Consider the following 19,471-nt stretch of genomic DNA (forward strand, 5'->3'; position numbering starts at 1 on the left):
AATATATATTTGATATATTTGATGTTTACAGAATTACAGTATTTGCCTATTTGGCCTCAAATAGTAGGTGTTAAAACAACCCAACACATTAAATGGTATTAAATGGACACCTATTTTAACAAGGTAACCAAATAATCTAGTAACATCGCACTCGTGTGGTGGCGTAGAATCCACGAAATTGAATGAAATTGCTATAAAACATGTACCAGCATACAGTAGTTTTTTAAAAGAAGCTGACAGGCTTTTAATTATCTTGCACCCATCCCACTGTCTAAAACGATGCAATTCCTAGCTTTTAACATGGACCCCAAAAGTTATACCTTTGCTTTTTTTCTTCCACACGAATACTGTTTTATACAAGTTGAACCCAATGTAAATGTCCAAGAGACTTTAATAATTAAATTTCATTAGATTTTATTAAACAAAATAATCTTAACAAATTATTATGCCTTTGCAAGAAAGCTCTCAAGGAGTATGTGAGATACCAAGAAATACACAACTTATTGAACTAGTTATAGCAGTCGAGACACGTGTATTTTAGATGTGACCAATTTCTTAGTATCATTTAAATACCGGCTGATGATTCCTATGTACCCGGAAGATGAAACATTTCCGATATGCCGTAAAGCTTGTATGGATAAATACGGAGAGCACGCAGTGCATTATAAAGAGCTCCCGGTGTTCAAATATCGGCATGACTGGGTGCGGGATGTTTTGTGGGACATCCTGAGAAGAGCTGAGATTTCGACTAAGAAAGAGACTCTTGTGAATTTCGTTACGGACCCTATGGAAGGGAGATCTACTCTGCCACCAACTGATATGCTCGTCTTTGGTTGGGCTTGGGGGGGGGGGGGGCACGCATGTGTGGACCTCACGGAGGTTTCTCCTGTGGTTGGTTTAAGAGAAAACGGGTTTGTAGCTGGACAAGCAGCAAGAAAGGCAGAATCGAAGAAAGTTGATAAGCATGTTAAAGCTTGTGCAGAGAACCAACAAGTTTTTGTCCATTTTGCCTTTGACATATTTGTCTCCCTAGCGCCATAACCCAGTCCATATGTTAACATACAAAACCATTCCAACCGGTTCGGCAGTTCCAAACCACAAAACTGATCGAAGATAACTGACCCGTATCAAAACCAACCGCCCCCTAAAAGTCGAGGTTAGGACCATGTCACAGTTTTCAACTTTCAAGAACTGTCTCGTTCATGGGCCATGATTATACGGGCCGGTATCAAAACCAACCGACCCCTTACAAGAAAAAAAACTACCAGATTTCCAATCTCTTATCCCAAAACTATTGTTTTTCAAACAAAACAATGTGTCAATGTTGACATCTCTATGTATACATACATATATAGGCATAACATGTAATCTATAATACAAAGGTCTTTTACCATTATCAACCACAATCACAATGAGCTTGCTCTACACAATGATGGATCGGTAAAGTAGGCAGTAATAGCCTTCAATTTGCCATTTACAAAATTCTTCTCCACCTCGAGTGTCCACGGAGGATTAGCAGACAACGACAACTCAGCTAGTTGGTCCAAGTCAACATTTCTTGGAAGAAACATAACAATTCTCGGAGCTACTTCTTTAGCCACATTGAAAAGAAACTGCCTGTAATAAACCCGTAATTACGGTTAGATTAAATAGCCAGAAGTGACATCATATTTGGGTTAAGAAACCGAACCCGTCATGTGGCTTGAGCATAGTATTGATGTCAAAGTTTCTTGCTTTAGCATACTCCGGTCCTCCCCAAGGCGGAGACAAGAATACAACATCGGCCTGGACATAATAAAGTATTAAATTAAAATATTCTAAATCAATATTGAAAGAGTGCACTTATTTAATATACCTTTAACTTTTGGGCTAGAATGAAACAGTCGCCTGTTATGAATTCTATAAGATCGGTGACTCCATAAACGGCTGCATTATGTTGTGCATACTCGATCTTCTTTGGATCAATATCGATAGCAATAATGTGGGTGCTTCTAAAATATAGTTATATACAAATGTCAAATTTCAAGAATGGGGAACAAACATCATTTTTTTAGAGTAAAATGCCATTTTCGTCCCCGAGGTTTGGCCAGTGTTGCGACTTTCGTCCAAAGGTTTGTTTTTCCGCATCTGGATCCAAAATGTTTGAAATCTTGCCATTTTCATCCGGCTTGTTAACTCCGTCCATTTTTCTCCGTTAAGTCAGGGATAGTTTCTTCTTTTCACCTATATTATTTTTGTTTTTTTATTTAGTAAGGGTATTTTGAATACTTGTATACTATGCTAAACACTTGTATATAAAGTGTAAAGGACCAATCGCCCCTTTATGTTAACAAAAAAGGTGGAAATACCCCTGACTTAATGGAGAAAAATGGATGGAGTTAACGAGCCAGATGAAAAGGCAAGATTTCAAATCTTTTGGATCCAGATGCGGAAAAACAAACCTTTGGACAAAAGTCGCAAAATCAGCCAAACCTCAAGGATGAAGATGGCATTTTACTCTTTTTATAGAGTAAGATTACCTTTGTGCAAATCGGATGGCATTCCCGCCAACTCCGGTGAAACAATCAACAATAATGCCACTGCCGCAACGAAAAGCGTGATGATTTGCTATGCATTCGGGAGTCGCTGAAAACCAACCTTCTTCATCCATTTGTATACCATCGTCATATTTAGAGAAAAGTATGTATCTTTGGCACCAATACTTGCTAATAACCGGAGAAACTTCTTCCATTAACATCTCATATTCAAGCTCTATGAAAACTAAAAATGTTAATTATTGGAGATGAATAATAAAATTTATAAAATCGAGCAAGATCACACATGTACCTAACCTTTACTTTCGGCAGATGATTTCCTGCGTGCCCTCCTTTGTCTTACTTTCTTTTTTCTTTTGTTGAGCTCATAATTGGTTATATTAGTAGTATCATCCATTGTAGACGAAGTAAGAGCCATTTCTTTTGATTCGTTTGGCATATAAACAGAAGCTAATGGTTCCATTCCTGGAGGTGGGTCCCATGTTGACTCCTGTGTTTTACAATTGTAATAGTAGTTTCTTTCGTAGAATTCATCCCAACATGCCATCCAGTCTCCAAATTCACCGTTGCTTCCGTTATGAATTGGATGACAATTATCAGGTGTTAGAGAATGTAATTCGCCGTTTATGTTACTGCAGATCTGCTCAAGTTCGGGCGTTTGATTAGCAACCAAAGGATCTCCTAATCTCTCGTCTAGACGTCCACTGTTTGAATTCTCCTCATTGTTATCAATATGTATATCACCGACTGCATTTACAAGGAATATCATGAAGAGAATCAAACTATTATGAGAAGAAAAACATGTTGTCGCATTTTAAAATAGATTGATAATGTTTACGAAAGTTGAAATTATAAAAGAAATAGTGTTTAAAAAGTGTATGATACTCATTTTTGTAAAGCTTGAAGCCATTAAGAAAAATCCATATGAGCATCCGGGTGTGTGCATCATGTTGGAACTATAAAACCAGATATATATATATATACACACAAACACATGTGCACGATGTGTCTTGATATGCAAAATATAAGCCTAAAATTACATTGTTTTGAAATTTGAAAAATTAATAGACTGGTTTGGTTACGGTTTAGAATCAAACTGGAGCTAACTAAGAACTGATATTTGAAAAAATCTTAAAACAGAACTAAACCAAAAACTATCTTACAACTTCATCGTTAGCTAACCTAGTTCGGTTCGACCTGATGTACGTTCAGTTCTACGGTCCAAACTCCAAACAGTTTTCCACACCCCTATTAAAACTTTATTGAAATTTCTCAAAACTATAAAGAAATCATCATGCAAAAAACAACTCCCATTTTACAGAATGTTCTCATTAGAGGTGTAAAGAGTTTAATTGGTACAGAATGTTGTAATCGGAAATTCAGAATACGATTCTTTACGGTTAAACACCCACGAATCTTTATTATGGAGAAATCTAACTCAAGAAACTCCAAGTAACAATTTTCCCTACCAATTTAATTGGTACATATAGCTAACCTAGACACGTTAGACTATAACTAGGAAACCTATTAATTAATTACATGATCTTTATTTAGGAACCTTAGATAATATAATCCACTAATTAATTAATATATGTTTAATTAACTTGTCTTGCACTTCAAGTAATCTTCGAAGCCATCGTTCACGCACAAGGCCACGGTACGGCTCGTAATTCCCAGCAAGGTGTAGTCGTATTCAAAACTAATGATAAATTGACGTTCTAGATTACATATTTTTAAAAGATTGAAAAGCAGACAAACACCAAAAAGATATATCTATAAAAAAAGGAAAAGATAAGGATAGGGGGATGTCTAGTGTAGTGGAACATGGTAGGTTTGAAGTAAGACTAATAAAGAGAAGATGGAAGTATAACAAAAAGTTTCTTGATCATCTAGATCATATACGTGGATCAGATCCAGATCAATACCCAACCCACTAAGGCCCTAGAACCGTGCATGTTATCATGAAACATCATAGAATGCAATCTTACCCTCTTTCACTTCAACAGAATCAAAAACTTCACATGTGGTTTCCTCATAGGTATGCAAAACTTTATTTTGGGCATCCTTCCTCTTTCCTTTGACTTTTCCTTTCCGTTTCTGGTAAACCAGAACGAATATCGTTGAATAGGGAAAAAACAATATTTAGTGTTCACAACGAAAGAATACCGAAATCTAAAGCCGTACCTTAACTAACCCTTTTTAATATAAGTTAATAAATAAATAATTAATTAACATCATAGCATGTTAAGAAGCTAACCGAGTATCGTCACTTAAAAAAATTCAATATCTACTTAATCTTTTCACCTTTCTGGTTTCAGTTTGTTATGAGTGCCTCCCAGTTAAGAAATTGTGATTGCAATGTCTCCTAGAAGGTCCGACAGCCACCAGAAAATATTGCAACAAGGGAAACAACACATCGTTTTAAATATGAATTGAACGGTGAGATACAACAAAATAAGAATGCAAAAAAAAAAGATATAACTTACCTCCTTGTTTGTGCAGAAGGAAAGAGGAAGTCCAAGTTCATTCATCTGCCTTGATAATTCAGTATCAACATGTGAAGAATTACTTTCTGAAACACACAAATTATCATCGTCCTTCACTGTTTTCTGCATCACAAAATTGTATTTTGAGATGCTAGAATTAAGACAAAAGAACTTCGGCAGTTTAATGAGTGCAAGATCTAGCCAGTAACCAGCCACTTCAACTTCGGTTTAACAGTTTAAGCTTTATGAAAATGTCATGTAGCAGATAAGAAGTATAGTTTTAATTTGTAGTTTACTTAAAATTCCATGAACGTTATCTCGGTCACATATAGATCTTGGGCCTCTAATGATTTGGCCCCTCTTAGGTATCCTACACCAACAGAGGTGTTCGTTGCACATTTTAATCTAGGATTCTAGGTTTGGTGGTCCATGGTTGTTTAGTGACGTATCGCACAAACCAAAATCACCATGATAGTTCTCTTTTCATCTATGCAATAATATTTACAAAATTAATTTCTCTATCATAACTTAGTAATATCTGCATATGTATTAACATACAACCTTGATGACCAATTAAGTACGACGAGTCCATAAAACATAACTTACGAAAATTTCACGGATATATAAATAACAAAATTGACATTATAGAGAAGCAAAGATACTATAGACCAGATTGAACATAAATCAACTATATTTTACAACTTTGTGACATAAAAGACACCAGTCTGGTTGATGAAAATGAGACTTTTGACCAAAGATGCTTTGATAGTAAAAGTTGAGTCTAATAAATTATGCATCATGTTTCCAGGATATTGGCTTAGTAATTGTTCACGTAATACAGTATAATGTGCTAAAAGGATAGATAAAAATCCATAACATGTAAAATGATAGTAATGTCCCAGTGATTAAGAAACTCGAATAAATTTAGAAGTTAAGAAAATATACTTCACAGGATGTTCAAGTTCAACCAATCTTGTGATGAGACGGGATAAGCCCAACTTCTAGAACTTTGATTCATTGGGTTTTACAGATGCTTTGGTCTAAAAATTATGCTAAAGGATCAAGAAACAATGTCTGTGACAAACATTATCGTTAGGGGAGGCGGGGTGGTCCGTGATACCACCACATCACGCGTGAAACTTAAACGTAAAACCGCCACCGCCCAAAAAATAACGCGTTATTTTTGTAACGCGTTGAAAGTATAACGCGTTGAAATTGGATAAGGCTTGCATGTGTTTCGAGTCAGGTATTTCGGGTACATGTGTTTCGAGTCAGGTACATGTGTTTCGAGTCAGGTATTTCGTGACGAACCATCCAAAGTTTAAACATATTTCGGTACATCAATTTGGGCTTTAATTGGGCTTTTGGGTTCGTATTTCGGGTACATCAATTTCGGGTACATGTGGTGCATATTTCGGGTAAAGAATAAGTTTCGGGTTCGGATCACCTGTATTTCGTTGAAACCTTTAATTGGGCTTTTGGGTTCGTTCATCAATTTGGGCTTTTGGGTTCGGTCATTAATTGAAATTTATAATTTTAGTGTGGCTCGGTCATTAATTTAAAATAAAAAAATTAGTGAAATTTATAATTTAGTGTTTAATTTCTAATTTTAAAATGAAAATAAAAAAAATTTGGGAGTGATAGAATTCCATCACTAGTGATACCACCCCCACTACATTTCTATCACTAGTGATAGAATATTGAGTGATGACATGGCATGAGTTGATTGGTGCTTGGTACTGATAGAAATGTATCACTAGTGACCACCCCTCCTCCCCTTATGAACATCATAGTCCATAAGTATCAATAATGCATGTTTCGGTTTGAGTAGCAAGCCCGACTTTTCCAGACACCATTGTGACATGTGTGGTTACAATATTGAAATTTTTATATCTGCAAAACATTTTTTTAGAAAACTAGATTGATGACCATGGTGCATCTATTCAATTCACTTGGTGCACAAAACAATTTCATTATTCCAAACAATTAACTCTTTGTGTTATGCTATCATGCTTTATCACAGATATGACAGTTCCTAATCATATACTATAGCATTATATCATGATTATTCTATTTGTATACAGTGATCCTACAACATTTACGTATGTATTCTAATTGTACGAATATTCTATTTATATTTACTAAAGACCATCATTAGGACTGGTTATGAATTAACTGATGGTGTCAAATTCAAAAAAACTTAAAATAAAAAATAAAAAATAAAAAACTTACTGAGGAGTCAAGAGAAGTTGAACCATATGGCATCCCGGTAGAAATATCAACCCTGTAACAAACCAAACAACAATTAGGCTTAAAATATAAAATATATTTTAAACATCTATCAGATTCTTTAAAAAATCAACAAATGATACCAGAAGTGGACTTGAGTGAGCTTAAAGAGGGATCCAAGTGCTTTGATTGCAGGATAGTCTTCAAGTTCGCCTTTATCATCGCAATCTCCCATAACTTCGAAATTGGGTGCTCTGTCAACGACGAATTGAAGGGAATTAGGGCTCGAATTTGAAGCGGTAGATTGTGCTGACGATGGATTGACGTCAGGGGACGACAACCGTGTGTAGTTGAGCGACGATACGAACCTTCTCGGTCGCTTTTTGTATACAACTAAAACCTTATTAAAACCCTAGGCAGCTGAAACAATGGAAAGTAAAAACTAAAAAATATACCGTTGCAAGTTAGACCATTCCAATGGGTAGTCGGAGACCAAGGGTGAGAGGGGCACTCCCCTCTTACGCATACGCACGGCCAATCAACATGCGCCACGTAAACTTCCCTCTTAAACTCCTCTTATACCCTCAATTTGATGCGGCACTCCTCTCTTAGGGGACTTGCTTTTTTATTCAAAAAGAAAAAAAAAAGAAAATAATTTGATTTGTTGAAAAGCTTGTGGGCCACCCTCTTCCTCTCTCCCTTCACGCGGTAACCTCCCACCGATCCCATTCACCAAATTGGGTCACCGCAGGAATGGCGGCGGTGTTCCCACTAGGGGAATTGGGTCACTGAAGGCACTCCCCGCTGGTGCCCCGTATACCCTCAGAAGTCTTTGGAAAAAATAAAAATAAAGTAAAAATATTTTGTTTTCTAGAGTTTTATTTAAGGAAGAAAAAGAAAGGAAAATAAAAGATGTGTTTCCGAGTTTCATTTAAGGAAGGAAATGAAAGAAAAATTAGGCTAAATTCTTTAGTTTTTCTTTCCTTTTGATTGGGGAGGAAATGGTGAGAAAGACTCTAAAAGGGCATTTATGTACTTTCACAATCTATTTTTATTTTAGGAAATTATCTTCAATAAATAAGGGGGTGTTTGTTTTTTCTTCAAACATCTTCAAGGGAGCTGATGTCTGCAGGCGCGCAGACGTTACCCTTGAAGACTGTTTGTTTTTTTTTTTCTTAAACAGACCTGAAACTAGCTTTTTTCAGCTTAAAAAAAAAGTCATGACATCATTTCTTCAAACATCTTCACAAAAAACTCTCCACTCTTTCTTCAAAAAAAAAAAGCCCTCCTCCATTACCTCTTTCTTCACCGACTCACCTCTTCGGTTACCCACACTTTCCGGCAAACAACCTCACCGATCACCTCACCTCCGTTCTCTCCTAATTAATCGACCGCCGGCAACCACCACCCTTTCACCACTACCTTCACCACCTCCGATTACTTCAGCCACCACCATTACCGACAATCACCTCCGTCGATACACCTCTTACCCGTCTTCCACCCACCACGACCGACCACCACAATCACCACCACCATCGATTCTCCACGGCGACTGTCAACCTCCACATTCATCTCCGACCACCTCTGTTTCCACCTTCATCAACTGCCATACCTGCCGTCACCCATAATCACTACCCATAACATCAACATTCACCATCCATCACCGTTGATTACCACCACCGTCACCTTCGAGCGACCACCCACCAAGCTTTGTCCCAAGTCTGATTGAGCTATAGATTCTTATTTGTCTTCTAGGTACGCAAGCTCTGAACTTTAACTGTTTATATAATATGTTGATTTTTATTCATGAGTGTGATAGTAGTTGGTGGTATTTAAAACATTTTGGATGTTGAATGTGTAGTTGAGGTAATTGGTTTAGGATGTTTTGATTTGGAAAATAAAACAAAGTTCATTTAGGTTGTACAGACAGTATCAATTTATAAAAACAAACAGTCTTATATTTTCAGCTTGAAGAGCTTCAGACCACATCTTCAGTTGCAGACATGAAAACAGATGAAATCAGCTTGCAGACAGTTTATGTCTGCAAAAACAAACAGCACCTAACTATACATAAATTTCGGAATTTTTTGTTTTCGATTTCTGATCTCACGTAATACCAATCATTCTTTCGTTTTCTTGCTGGAATCTATCAGCATGTTCTTGGTACTGTGTTTTAACAGTTTGTTCTTGGTGATGTGTTTTAACAGCAAGCAGATTCATACAGCTGTGTTTTATTATTCAGATTCATACAGTTGTGTTTTAACAGCAAGCAGATTCATACAGTTGTGTTTTAGCATTCAGATTCATACAGCTGTGTTTTAACAGCAAGCAGACTCATACAGTTGTGTTTTAGCATTCAGATTCAAACAGTTGTGTTTTAACAGCAAGCAGATGCATACAGTTGTGTTTTAGCATTCAGATTCATACAGTTGTGTTTTAACAGCAAGCAGATTCATACAGTTGTGTTTTAGCATTAAGATTTATACAGGTGTGTTTTAACAGCAAGCAGATTCATAAAAATGTGTTTTAACAGCAAGCAGATACATACAGTTGTGTTTTAGCATTCAGATTCACACAACTGTGTTTTAACAGCAAGCAGATTCATACAAATGTGTTTTATCATTCAGATTCATACAGCTGTGTTTTAACAGCAATCAGATTCATACAAATGTGTTTTATCATTCAGATTCATACAGCTGTGTTTTAACAGCAATTCAGATTCATACAGCTGTGTTTTAACAGCAAGCAGATTCATACAAATGTGTTTTACATCAGCAGATTTCGCCCCCAGCTTTCGATCGGCTTCCGGTAACTATTTCGCTTCTATCTATCCTTTTCCAAAGTTTTCTGCTTTTTGAATCTCTTCCCTGCAACCAGCAAAATACCGTCAATTACAAACAAGAATCACCCGTAATATCTTATCTTCATCCATGATTTTAGTTATTTTCGGTATGATTTTGGGGGTTTCCGAATTTGGGTTTAGAGAGAGAAAGAGAGAGAGAGGGGGAAATTGGCGTGTATTAAGGAGATGTGATATCTCTGACGGTTATTTTTTATTGGTTTAAAACACACATAAGGACGAAATTGCCCCTACTCATTTAAAACAATCTATTAAATATAGTTAATCATTACAAGATTGCCATTAATTTAATCTCAACCCTTAAACACACCAATCGGATGGACAAGATCGCTTCCTAGACTTTCTAGGAAAACACACTTTCCGTAGGAACCCTACTATATATATATATATATATATATAGAGTAAGGTTAACATACAAAAAGCCTTATCATACATCACGTAGGAGACAATGGTAACCGTTGGATCAGGGGTATAATCACGCATGGGACCACATGGGACCACATAATCACGCATGGGACTATAATCACGCACGTTCTATGATAATAACGCACGTTATATTTTTTGTCATGTATGTTAATGTAGGTTAAGCCCTGAAGTACATTATACTTTCTCTATATATATATATATATATATATATATATATATATAGGGCAAGGATAAATTGAAAACCCAGTTGAGTTGACTAAACCCTGAAAACCCATTTATAGCCATTGATTAACCTTCATGGATGGCTGAGATTTAATCTTTTAATTGTTGGATTTTAAATGCCTTTTATACATTTTTTTAATATGTTGATGGTACTTGAAGGGCAATTTGGGAAAGACGAAATTGATATAATCTCTTATAACAAGATAAAGACTGCATGGTGTAAGAAGTTTACATCAAACTTACATCAAGTACATGATTACCCCCTAACCTACAAAACCTATCTCAGTCTAGCAAAAATTCAAAATACACAAAACTCACCGGAGACTCACAAACCGTCAAATTCTTCAAAAATTCCTAAAACTCTCTCTCTCTCGTAGTTCAACAAACCTCTGAAATTAACCCCAAAATCACCTGAGATTCACGCTCCGGCATTCATCTTCATCACTGAGTCTCTTGAATATTCATCAATCGACGCAGATTTTCCAACAATCACCGAAGAAAAGAACGTTCGCCGGAATAATTAGGGTTCCGGTACGTCGTTTCAGGTTTTTTACTTACTCTTTGATTATGTAAGTGTCAAATAGATTCACAATTTGCCATGGTTTTTTTAGTCTTGTGCGTCATAACAATGAAGCATGTTAAAAAGAATGGACTTTATGGGGATTATGTTCTGCAAATAACATTTGGGTTTTCTTAAAAAGACATGGTTCTTCCCAAAAAAATTTCTTCCATTTGCATAGCCTGGTGCCGACTAAACTGGTTTGTTTTGGGGGGGGGGGGGGAGGGGTACAAAATGAAGGTTTTTTTATATATTTTGTAAGCCTTTGTTTATGTAGAATCCGGACTTTTATATATACAGGTTTGGGTGTGTTTCGTAGATTTGTTGTTTCTGGTTTTTTTTTAAAGGCTTATGATTTGTTGTTAATGTTGTTTCTTTAATTTTTATAAGGGTTAGAGTTTGTGTGTGGTTCTAAATCAATTGACTTTTGGGGGGGCTATGTTTGGATGTATTGAACATCACAATTTTTTTGTAGTATATGTTTCTTGCTTCTATTTGATTGAGAAAACAAATTACACTAATAATCTGTAATTAGAAAAAACGGCTCTTTATCTACTGGTGGTATGTGGTCCATATATTGACTGCCTCTTTATCTACTTTTGCAGGATCCGTTGTGACAGCTAAAAATAGCAAAACAAATCCGACAATAAAAATGACCACAGGTGCTTATAAATTAGATAAACTATGATCAATTATGCTTACATATTAAAAACCATTTTGTATTTATTGATGTTGACTACAAATAAAAAATGCAGCTAAAAAGGTTCGTCATACCCCGATGGTTGAGAAGCGCAAAAACAGGCAACAAATATGTACGTAACTACTTTTAATTCATTACATGTTTGTTTGTCATGTTATGTCTAATTTCCATAAGCTTTCTAAAAAACAGTGACACCGGATACTAATACATGCGGACCAGCAATGCGGACAAGGGGGGGTAGAAAAGGTTTAAAATTACTCTTTTTTTTTTAATATATATTCTGATAAAGGTTGTTACTAGTTCGTGATCTATATAAAACTTGTACAAAATGTAGTTAAGGATGCACATTGTGAGGAGAAGGTACGCAGGAGAAAGCTAATAAGTACGTAAAAAAGCATTTTTTTCTTCTTTCGATTGTCTAATAGTAATGCTTTATATAAATAATAAAACAAATATGGTGCCACAGTTTTACCAGATAGTGACTTGGACACTCCGATGGAAAACATTGAGAAAAGAAAAAAAGGTACATTTTTTAATGTATGGAAGCTTTGGTTACATTCATCTTGAATCTAATATTTATGTGTACATGACTTTGTAAAACATTTGTAAGGCGAGGGCGATCAGGACGGGTCGGCGACACGCACAAGAGGAGGTACAAAACTGTGCTAGACATGATTTTTGAGAGTCTAAAATAAAATGAATATATGTTTCAATACTTGTCTTATGTACTTTAATTCTAATTATTTACAAAAAAATGTATATTGGCAACACGTACAAGAGGAGGTACAAAACTGTGCTATACATGATCTTTGAGAGTCTAAAATAAAATGAATATATGTTTCAATACTTGTCTTATGTACTTTAATGCTAATTATTTACAAAAAAAAATGTATATTTACAGCTCAGCGATGGCGTGAAGATAGCAAACCAAAGAAAAATGTCAAAAGGAAACTAATAAGTACGTAAACACACCCCACTATTACTTTCCTTCTTTATCAAATATGTAAATCTTAACCAAAAGTTGTTATCTTATTTTCAGCAGATGGTGACTCACAGATGAGTGCAGATACAGCTCTACCAAAACAGGATGCAATTGCTGTTAAAAAAACAAAAAAAGTAAAACATGATCGGGTGGAAACCCGAAGTGGCAAACACGCAAAAACGACGCATAAGTGGCCTAAACTAAAAACACGTTCGTCACCTATGCAGTTGTTCAAATGCATCAAGTCTCTAACGAGGAACCAACAAGAAGACGTTAATAGGATGGGTTTTGGAAAAATGTTGTCATTCAACATCAGTGGGATACCTCTAAAAATTGCCCACTATGTTGTGGACCACTTTAACCCACAAGAAATGGCTATTGAATTGCCATGTGGGTCAATAGATGTTGATGTTCAGTCTGTCCATGACCTTCTAGGGATTCCTAAGAAGGGCATAGACATGCAAAATGTACGAACAAATTCAAAGCTTGATGTTGCTGTTGAAGCATGGAGAAAACGATATCGTAAACGATTTGTGGCACCAACAAACCTGGCACGATCTATACTCACAAGTGATGAAGCCAACAGTTTTCATTTCCGACTGGACTTCCTGATGTTATTCTTAACCGTCATGGTTGAGTGTAACAAAAATGGGCGAATGAAAGAGTGGATTTTGAAAACTTTTACAGGAGACACGGATTTTAGTAAAATCAATTGGTGTGCCTATCTGATCCAACAAATCAAATCATGTAAAGATGGCTGGAAGAGTTCTGATCCTGAATCTCCATTTTCTGGACCACTCACACTTTTGGCTGTAAGTGGCCTGTTTAACAAAACTTACTAACAATATAGGCATACAACATTTGTTTTGTTATCTTACCGCTTGTTTTTTTTTTTCGCCGTTACACAGTTACTATATGTCGACAGAGTTAAATGCACAGGATTTCCAGTTGACCGGACAATATACCCAATCGTATTCTGGAGCAAATACGAACTGAAAAAAAGAGAACGGTTTGAGATAAAAAGAGGTGGCTTTGGTGGAGAGGATTTGCATGAAGTTGGTGTGGTTAGACGGGATCCAAGGAAAACAGAGTTACATGCTAATGATGAAGTTCTGAGTGTAAGATTAATAATTACAACCAATTACAAAGTAATTATGTTCTTTCGAAAATTGGTTAAAAATGTATTTTATAACTTTGTTTGTAGAATGAGATTGCATTGATAGAAAAACATTTGGACGTGATGGAGGCGAAAAGAGTTACGGTGCAAAAAAAATTGGAAGTAGTGTTCAATGCTCATCCAGACAACGAGCAAGTTAAAAAATTGATACAACGCTTTGAGAAAATTGTACACTCAAAAAAAACAAGGGTATCGCTGTGGCCTGATTCCCCAAGGGAAAAAATTGCTGGGGTGCTCATGTCTCTTAACAAGACAGTCCAAAACCCAGATAATGATTACACGGAAGGTACAACGGGAAAACGGATATGTATCACTTCATTGAATATGTACTCAGTTTTTCCTACAAGCTGTTACTAATTTGAATAATTTTTTTTAAATGCAGACCCTGTAGATGATGTGCCAAACGCGGCTGCAGTGGCAAAGATCAATGGTATGACCTTTTTTACAAAAAATATTTATCTTTTTTTTATTTTGCAAATAATCGTTTACACAAAAAAAGTATTCATATGTATTTGTAGCTAAAAAAAATAGAGTTCGAGATAACTTTTTTGGAAAGACTTACTGGAAGAAGAATATACTTATCGTAATTCGTTAAGATTCGTTGAGCCATAAAAGTGCTTTTTTACGTTCTTCGTACAATCAATTTACTCCTACACGTTAAAAATTTATTTGAAATATGGATTAACAAGCTCCATTTTGATTACATTTTCGCAGAAAAAAATAACAGTGCAATTAGAAATGCCTATGTATAGTAGTTCAAAAACTTAGGGTACATTTAATGTATCGTGGGTCATGTACTGACTCTTTAAAACCATTCATTTCTAACACAAATATAATGAGATTTGACAGATTCGAATAAACCGAATCATGTGGATGTGCGAAATAAAAAACGCAGTGCAGCGAGTGATGATTTACTGAAAAAAGGTAAGGTGCAAAAAAAAGTATAATACACGCACGTGTGATAATAAACTGATACAATTTTTTTTAAACATATATAGCATCTGGCAATGATCGGGGGAATGGCAATGGTAAGCGAATGAAGAATGATTTGTCGGCAAAAGGTAACTTTAGTGATGACAATCCTAACAAAAACGTCTTGTGTGATAAATAAACTGATACTATTTTTTTTAATGTATATAGCATCTGGCAATGATCGGGGGGATGGCGATGGTAAGCGAATGAAGAATGATGTGTCGGCAAAAGGTAACTTTATTGATGACAATCCTAACAAAAACGTCTTGGGTGATAATAAACTGATACTATTTTTTTTAAACGTATATAGCATCTGGCAATGATCAGGGGAATGGCGATGGTAAGCAAATGAAGAATGATGTGTCGGCAAAAGGTAACTTTAGTGATGACAATCCTAACAAAAACGTTAAGTAGTAAACCACCAAATGTATGTCCTAAAAATGCAAACTAAGCGTAACATGTGTGTATGTGGCCACATTAAAATAAATAGATCGGGGTAGGGCTGACAAAACACCAGAGATGATAGATGGAGAAAGATGCGGAGATGCCACTACAAAAAAAAATGCTACATGTGGAGACATAGGCAACAAAGAAAATGAGGCAAAAGATCAAGAGACGATAACTACAACAAGTAAGTTTTACATCTTACATATAACCCGTCACAAGTGTAGAAAAGTCAATAAAACCAACTCACACACAAAACAAACTAACACGTATGTGTCTGTGTACATGTGAATGAATATAAAAAGACAAGAACAACGAAACACAAAACATGCAAGGATTGTTTGATGCGCCTACCTTTCACCTGCTCACACAAGACACCGAATTAGGTGACTCATAATTCCTCAAAAAAAAATTAACATGTGTTATTTCTGTACACAACGGATAACCTGACTTATCAATATGAAAAAAAATTGCAGGTGATGATGTCGATGATACGCATGACAAAAATCAAGAAGGTGAGTTCTACATGTTTTTTTTTTACTTCTTTCGAATATTATAATAAACTTGGCATTTTTTTATTAAAAACTAACAAACAATAACTAAAATTGATCAGGGAAGGGAACGGCTGAAAAGGATATCACACGTAATGCTTGGATAAAGGAAATCGAATCAAGACGAAGAAAACCAGTTGGTAGGTTCGCCAGCTCACGTGATGACCATGAAGACGAAATGGGAATAGACATTACAACGGAAGAACAGCGTATTTGGGATTTTCTATTCGATGTGAAGTACTCAGTGTAAGTTTCAAATTAGAAATATTAAAAATATTACTTGTTACATTATGCAAAACTTTGGTCCTCTGATAGATTATGGAATGTTTTTGCTCCAAATAGTATGTTTTTTTTTTAAATAGTCTATTATGTTTTAAGTGTATAACTGCATATGATTTTTCGCAAAACAGGACACGTGGAATGGTCATCTCCTTGTCTAGCGGGGTAACAAAAAAATTTGGTCAATCTGCTGGGTAAGTTCACCTATAAAATATATACATAAAACATAATAGGCCTAGTTTCTTGATATCCAGAATCTAATCTACATATCTAACATTGTCTTGCGCAGAGATGTTATCTTCGAGAGTATATACGGCTTAGAACTCACAAAAACGCTGATGCGCACTTTGAGGGGGGAAGTGAAGGTCTGCTCTGATGTAGTTGATGCTTGGGTAGATGTGATGAATTTTGAAGAACTTGACAGAAGCGACGGCTGCCCAACGCGGGTTTATTTTAACACAACTGTGATAGTAAGTATTCATACTGTATTACTTGATCTTTGACTGTGATTTTGGATTTATTAAGTCTTTGGGAACGTTGTAAGTATGTCTATCTAAATGCATCTTTTGAATTATGGGTGATTCGCGGCTTGCATCACCTTATTGACACAAACTTATTTTGGAAAAAAAACAGGACAGCTGGCTTTTGACGGATTCTACTTGTGATGATCATGAACGTATGCAAACGTTCGGCGAAAGGATGGTCATAGGCGGCGCATATGATTTCATTGGGATCAAAATGGGTTTCTTTCCAATCCTCGAGAATGATGAATATTACATGCTTGTTTTCGATCTGGAAAACGGTGAAATAACCGTCATAGACCACAAGCCTGATCGCACACCCTTAGCTGGCATTAGGGATCATCAAGACTACTACAAAAAAGATACACCATACAAAGTGGTTAGTCATTTTCTTTTCCCATAAAAACATTAGGATGAAAAACAAGAACTCATACAAAAACTGATTAGTTTATCGTTTTTTTTTTTTTTAACAGAAGCATATGCTGGACAATTATTTGGAGCATTGCAAACATCCGTTAAAGGATAAAATTGCACCAGCCAAGATTAAAAGGTGTGATATCCATTGGGCGACAAGTGCACATCCAATGGATAGTGCAGTGTTCCTTATGCACCACATGCAAAATTTTAACGGCGTTGGTAAACACTTTGAATGTGGTTTTAGTAGCAACTGGAAACAAAAGCAAAAACAGATTCTTACCCTCCGAAAAAAATTCGCTACACGCATACTACTCTGTGATGTGAATGTGGTGAAGGCAAAGGTTCGTGATGCTGCATTATCAGTGTAAGTTGCTGATCCGTATGGTAATGTTATGTTTTTTTGTGGATGTGACTATGGTGTACAACTTAAACAATTTAAACTCGTACTTTGTTAGTTGCCTATATGTATCTAACTATTAATGTCTGTCGTTGATCCGGACATCTTAAACATTTTGGTGAAGCATAAGTAAACTACTGGAAAGTTTGACAAGCGACCATAACTATCAATATGTGTGTTCTTTGCTATAATAATTAGCGTTAGTCAAACGGCCATAACTATCATTACAGAATTGCTTTGTTACAAAAAAAATACCTTTCTTGGTACAAACAAACAGTACCAAAAAAAAATGTAACAATATATATTAAATTGAGGGGCGAGTTACCTACTATGCAAAACCTAACTACTCATTATAATATATTTTCATAAATGCCAGCTTTGAATTGTCAAATCTGCAAAAAAAAAAAAAAGTACACGCATGTACCCCAAACCATATCCAAGAAATATTTATAATAATATATATAAAGTAGTTGTTATGGGGAATCTAAGATGGACAAAAAGCCATCATAGTTCTCAGATTGTACTTGTGGGAAACGTTGATATTATATGTTAACTCAATTGATATACTATTATAGTATTTTTATAAATAAAAAAAGGTGAAGTCTTACAAAGTAGTTGTGCCAACTTGGAAGTGACTGCATAAGTACATACATATCGAACACTATATCCAAGAAATATATAAAAGTACAGTCTCATTAATTGCCCCAATATGGGGAATCTAAATTGGACAAAAAGGAAACTTGTCACTTATTAATGTTTAGACCAATAAAAAGGCATAAATAATAAAAAGGAAAAAATATGTGTACTCTATCTCTAAGTATATTCATTGTTAATGTATCTCTGTCATGATTTCGTAACTACAGTACACACATCTGATAAATTCCAAATTGACTCTTTGCATGTAGTAATAAAAATATAAAATATATATATATACACCTGTCGCAAAAATCAAAAGTCCAAAACTTTAAAGAAAACGGAACCTTTAAAGAAAATTGAAACTCATTAAATCAAAAAAATAATTATCTCCTATGTTGCTCAGAGTAGTACATTTAATGTTGATGTAAATTGATGTAGGCTCAACTGATGTAAACAATATAATTAATTTTTCCACCTAACATCATTTGATTGTCTATAAAAATAAGGTGAAATGTAAAATTTAGATTCATCACTTGTGCACCATAAAAAAGAACTAAAAAAAACACCTTAGTATGTCTAGTCCATCATCACCGGCGAACTCAAAACGGGTTACCAAACGATTACGGAGAACTCTTTCATTCGAACTCCAAACTCCAAAATCGGATTGCAACCCAGAGTGTTCTCAAATCACAAAAACCCCTTGCATTCCGTCAATGCCGCCCACTGTTGAAGAAAATCTGGATATCGATGCTAAGCTTATAAGTGATCTCCTTACTAACACTAAAGCTGAAGCAACAACACATGATGAGATGTCGCTAGATGATGAACTTTTGGATGTTGACTGGGGATCATTTTACTTCACCACACAAGTTACCCCCGTCAAAAAAACTTCATCTGTAGTGCTCGAAGACCAAGCAAAACCAGTCACCGGCACCCAGGAGACCTCCCCGGCAGTTGATCAAAAAACTATCCATGATCCTGAAGATGATCCTATAGATGATGATTACTCCTGTTACTCTGAAAACACCCTTATCTCGTGGGCCAACCACAACCCCTGGGAGAGTGAGCTTAGCCCAGAA

At 35.7% G+C, this 19,471-nt stretch overlaps 3 protein-coding genes across 6 annotated transcripts; 2 read left to right on the forward strand and 1 right to left on the reverse strand.

Annotated features, from left to right (window-relative positions):
• Window positions 1-1,257: 1,257 nt before the first annotated feature.
• On the reverse strand, window positions 1,258-7,675 carry LOC110879425 (trimethylguanosine synthase). 4 transcript variants are annotated; one of them, XM_035977822.1, is made up of 9 exons: window positions 7,393-7,675; window positions 7,253-7,304; window positions 5,021-5,143; window positions 4,523-4,631; window positions 2,832-3,281; window positions 2,520-2,760; window positions 1,856-1,991; window positions 1,691-1,785; window positions 1,258-1,613 (listed from the first exon to the last, which is right to left on the reverse strand). In XM_035977822.1, exons 1-9 carry the CDS (start codon window positions 7,482-7,484, stop codon window positions 1,586-1,588), a joined length of 1,326 nt encoding a protein of 441 aa, XP_035833715.1. In that variant the 5' UTR covers window positions 7,485-7,675; the 3' UTR covers window positions 1,258-1,585. The 4 variants fall into 4 exon arrangements, with proteins under 4 accessions (XP_035833715.1, XP_035833713.1, XP_035833714.1 ...); XM_035977820.1 differs by having other exon boundaries at window positions 1,258-1,617; window positions 7,393-7,674; XM_035977821.1 differs by having other exon boundaries at window positions 1,258-1,617; window positions 2,520-2,751; window positions 7,393-7,672.
• A 3,220-nt stretch (window positions 7,676-10,895) lies between these two features.
• Window positions 10,896-13,840, forward strand: LOC118481821. The gene is made up of 9 exons (XM_035977111.1): window positions 10,896-11,302; window positions 11,922-11,978; window positions 12,072-12,128; window positions 12,206-12,262; window positions 12,351-12,398; window positions 12,483-12,539; window positions 12,627-12,668; window positions 12,918-12,974; window positions 13,056-13,840. Exons 2-9 carry the CDS (start codon window positions 11,969-11,971, stop codon window positions 13,838-13,840), a joined length of 1,113 nt encoding a protein of 370 aa, XP_035833004.1. The 5' UTR covers window positions 10,896-11,302; window positions 11,922-11,968.
• A 13-nt stretch (window positions 13,841-13,853) lies between these two features.
• On the forward strand, window positions 13,854-17,909 carry LOC110876688. Its single transcript, XM_035977824.1, has 15 exons — window positions 13,854-14,116; window positions 14,203-14,461; window positions 14,558-14,605; window positions 15,025-15,099; window positions 15,174-15,236; window positions 15,316-15,378; window positions 15,458-15,520; window positions 15,638-15,778; window positions 15,897-15,977; window positions 16,068-16,106; window positions 16,205-16,388; window positions 16,553-16,615; window positions 16,711-16,891; window positions 17,055-17,321; window positions 17,416-17,909. The coding sequence occupies exons 2-15, from the start codon at window positions 14,239-14,241 to the stop codon at window positions 17,725-17,727; spliced, it is 1,803 nt and encodes a 600-aa protein (XP_035833717.1). The 5' UTR covers window positions 13,854-14,116; window positions 14,203-14,238; the 3' UTR covers window positions 17,728-17,909.
• Window positions 17,910-19,471: the final 1,562 nt, after the last annotated feature.

Source organism: Helianthus annuus, chromosome 9 (genome assembly GCF_002127325.2).
Source record: "Helianthus annuus cultivar XRQ/B chromosome 9, HanXRQr2.0-SUNRISE, whole genome shotgun sequence".
Classification (NCBI taxonomy): Eukaryota; Viridiplantae; Streptophyta; class Magnoliopsida; order Asterales; family Asteraceae; genus Helianthus; species Helianthus annuus.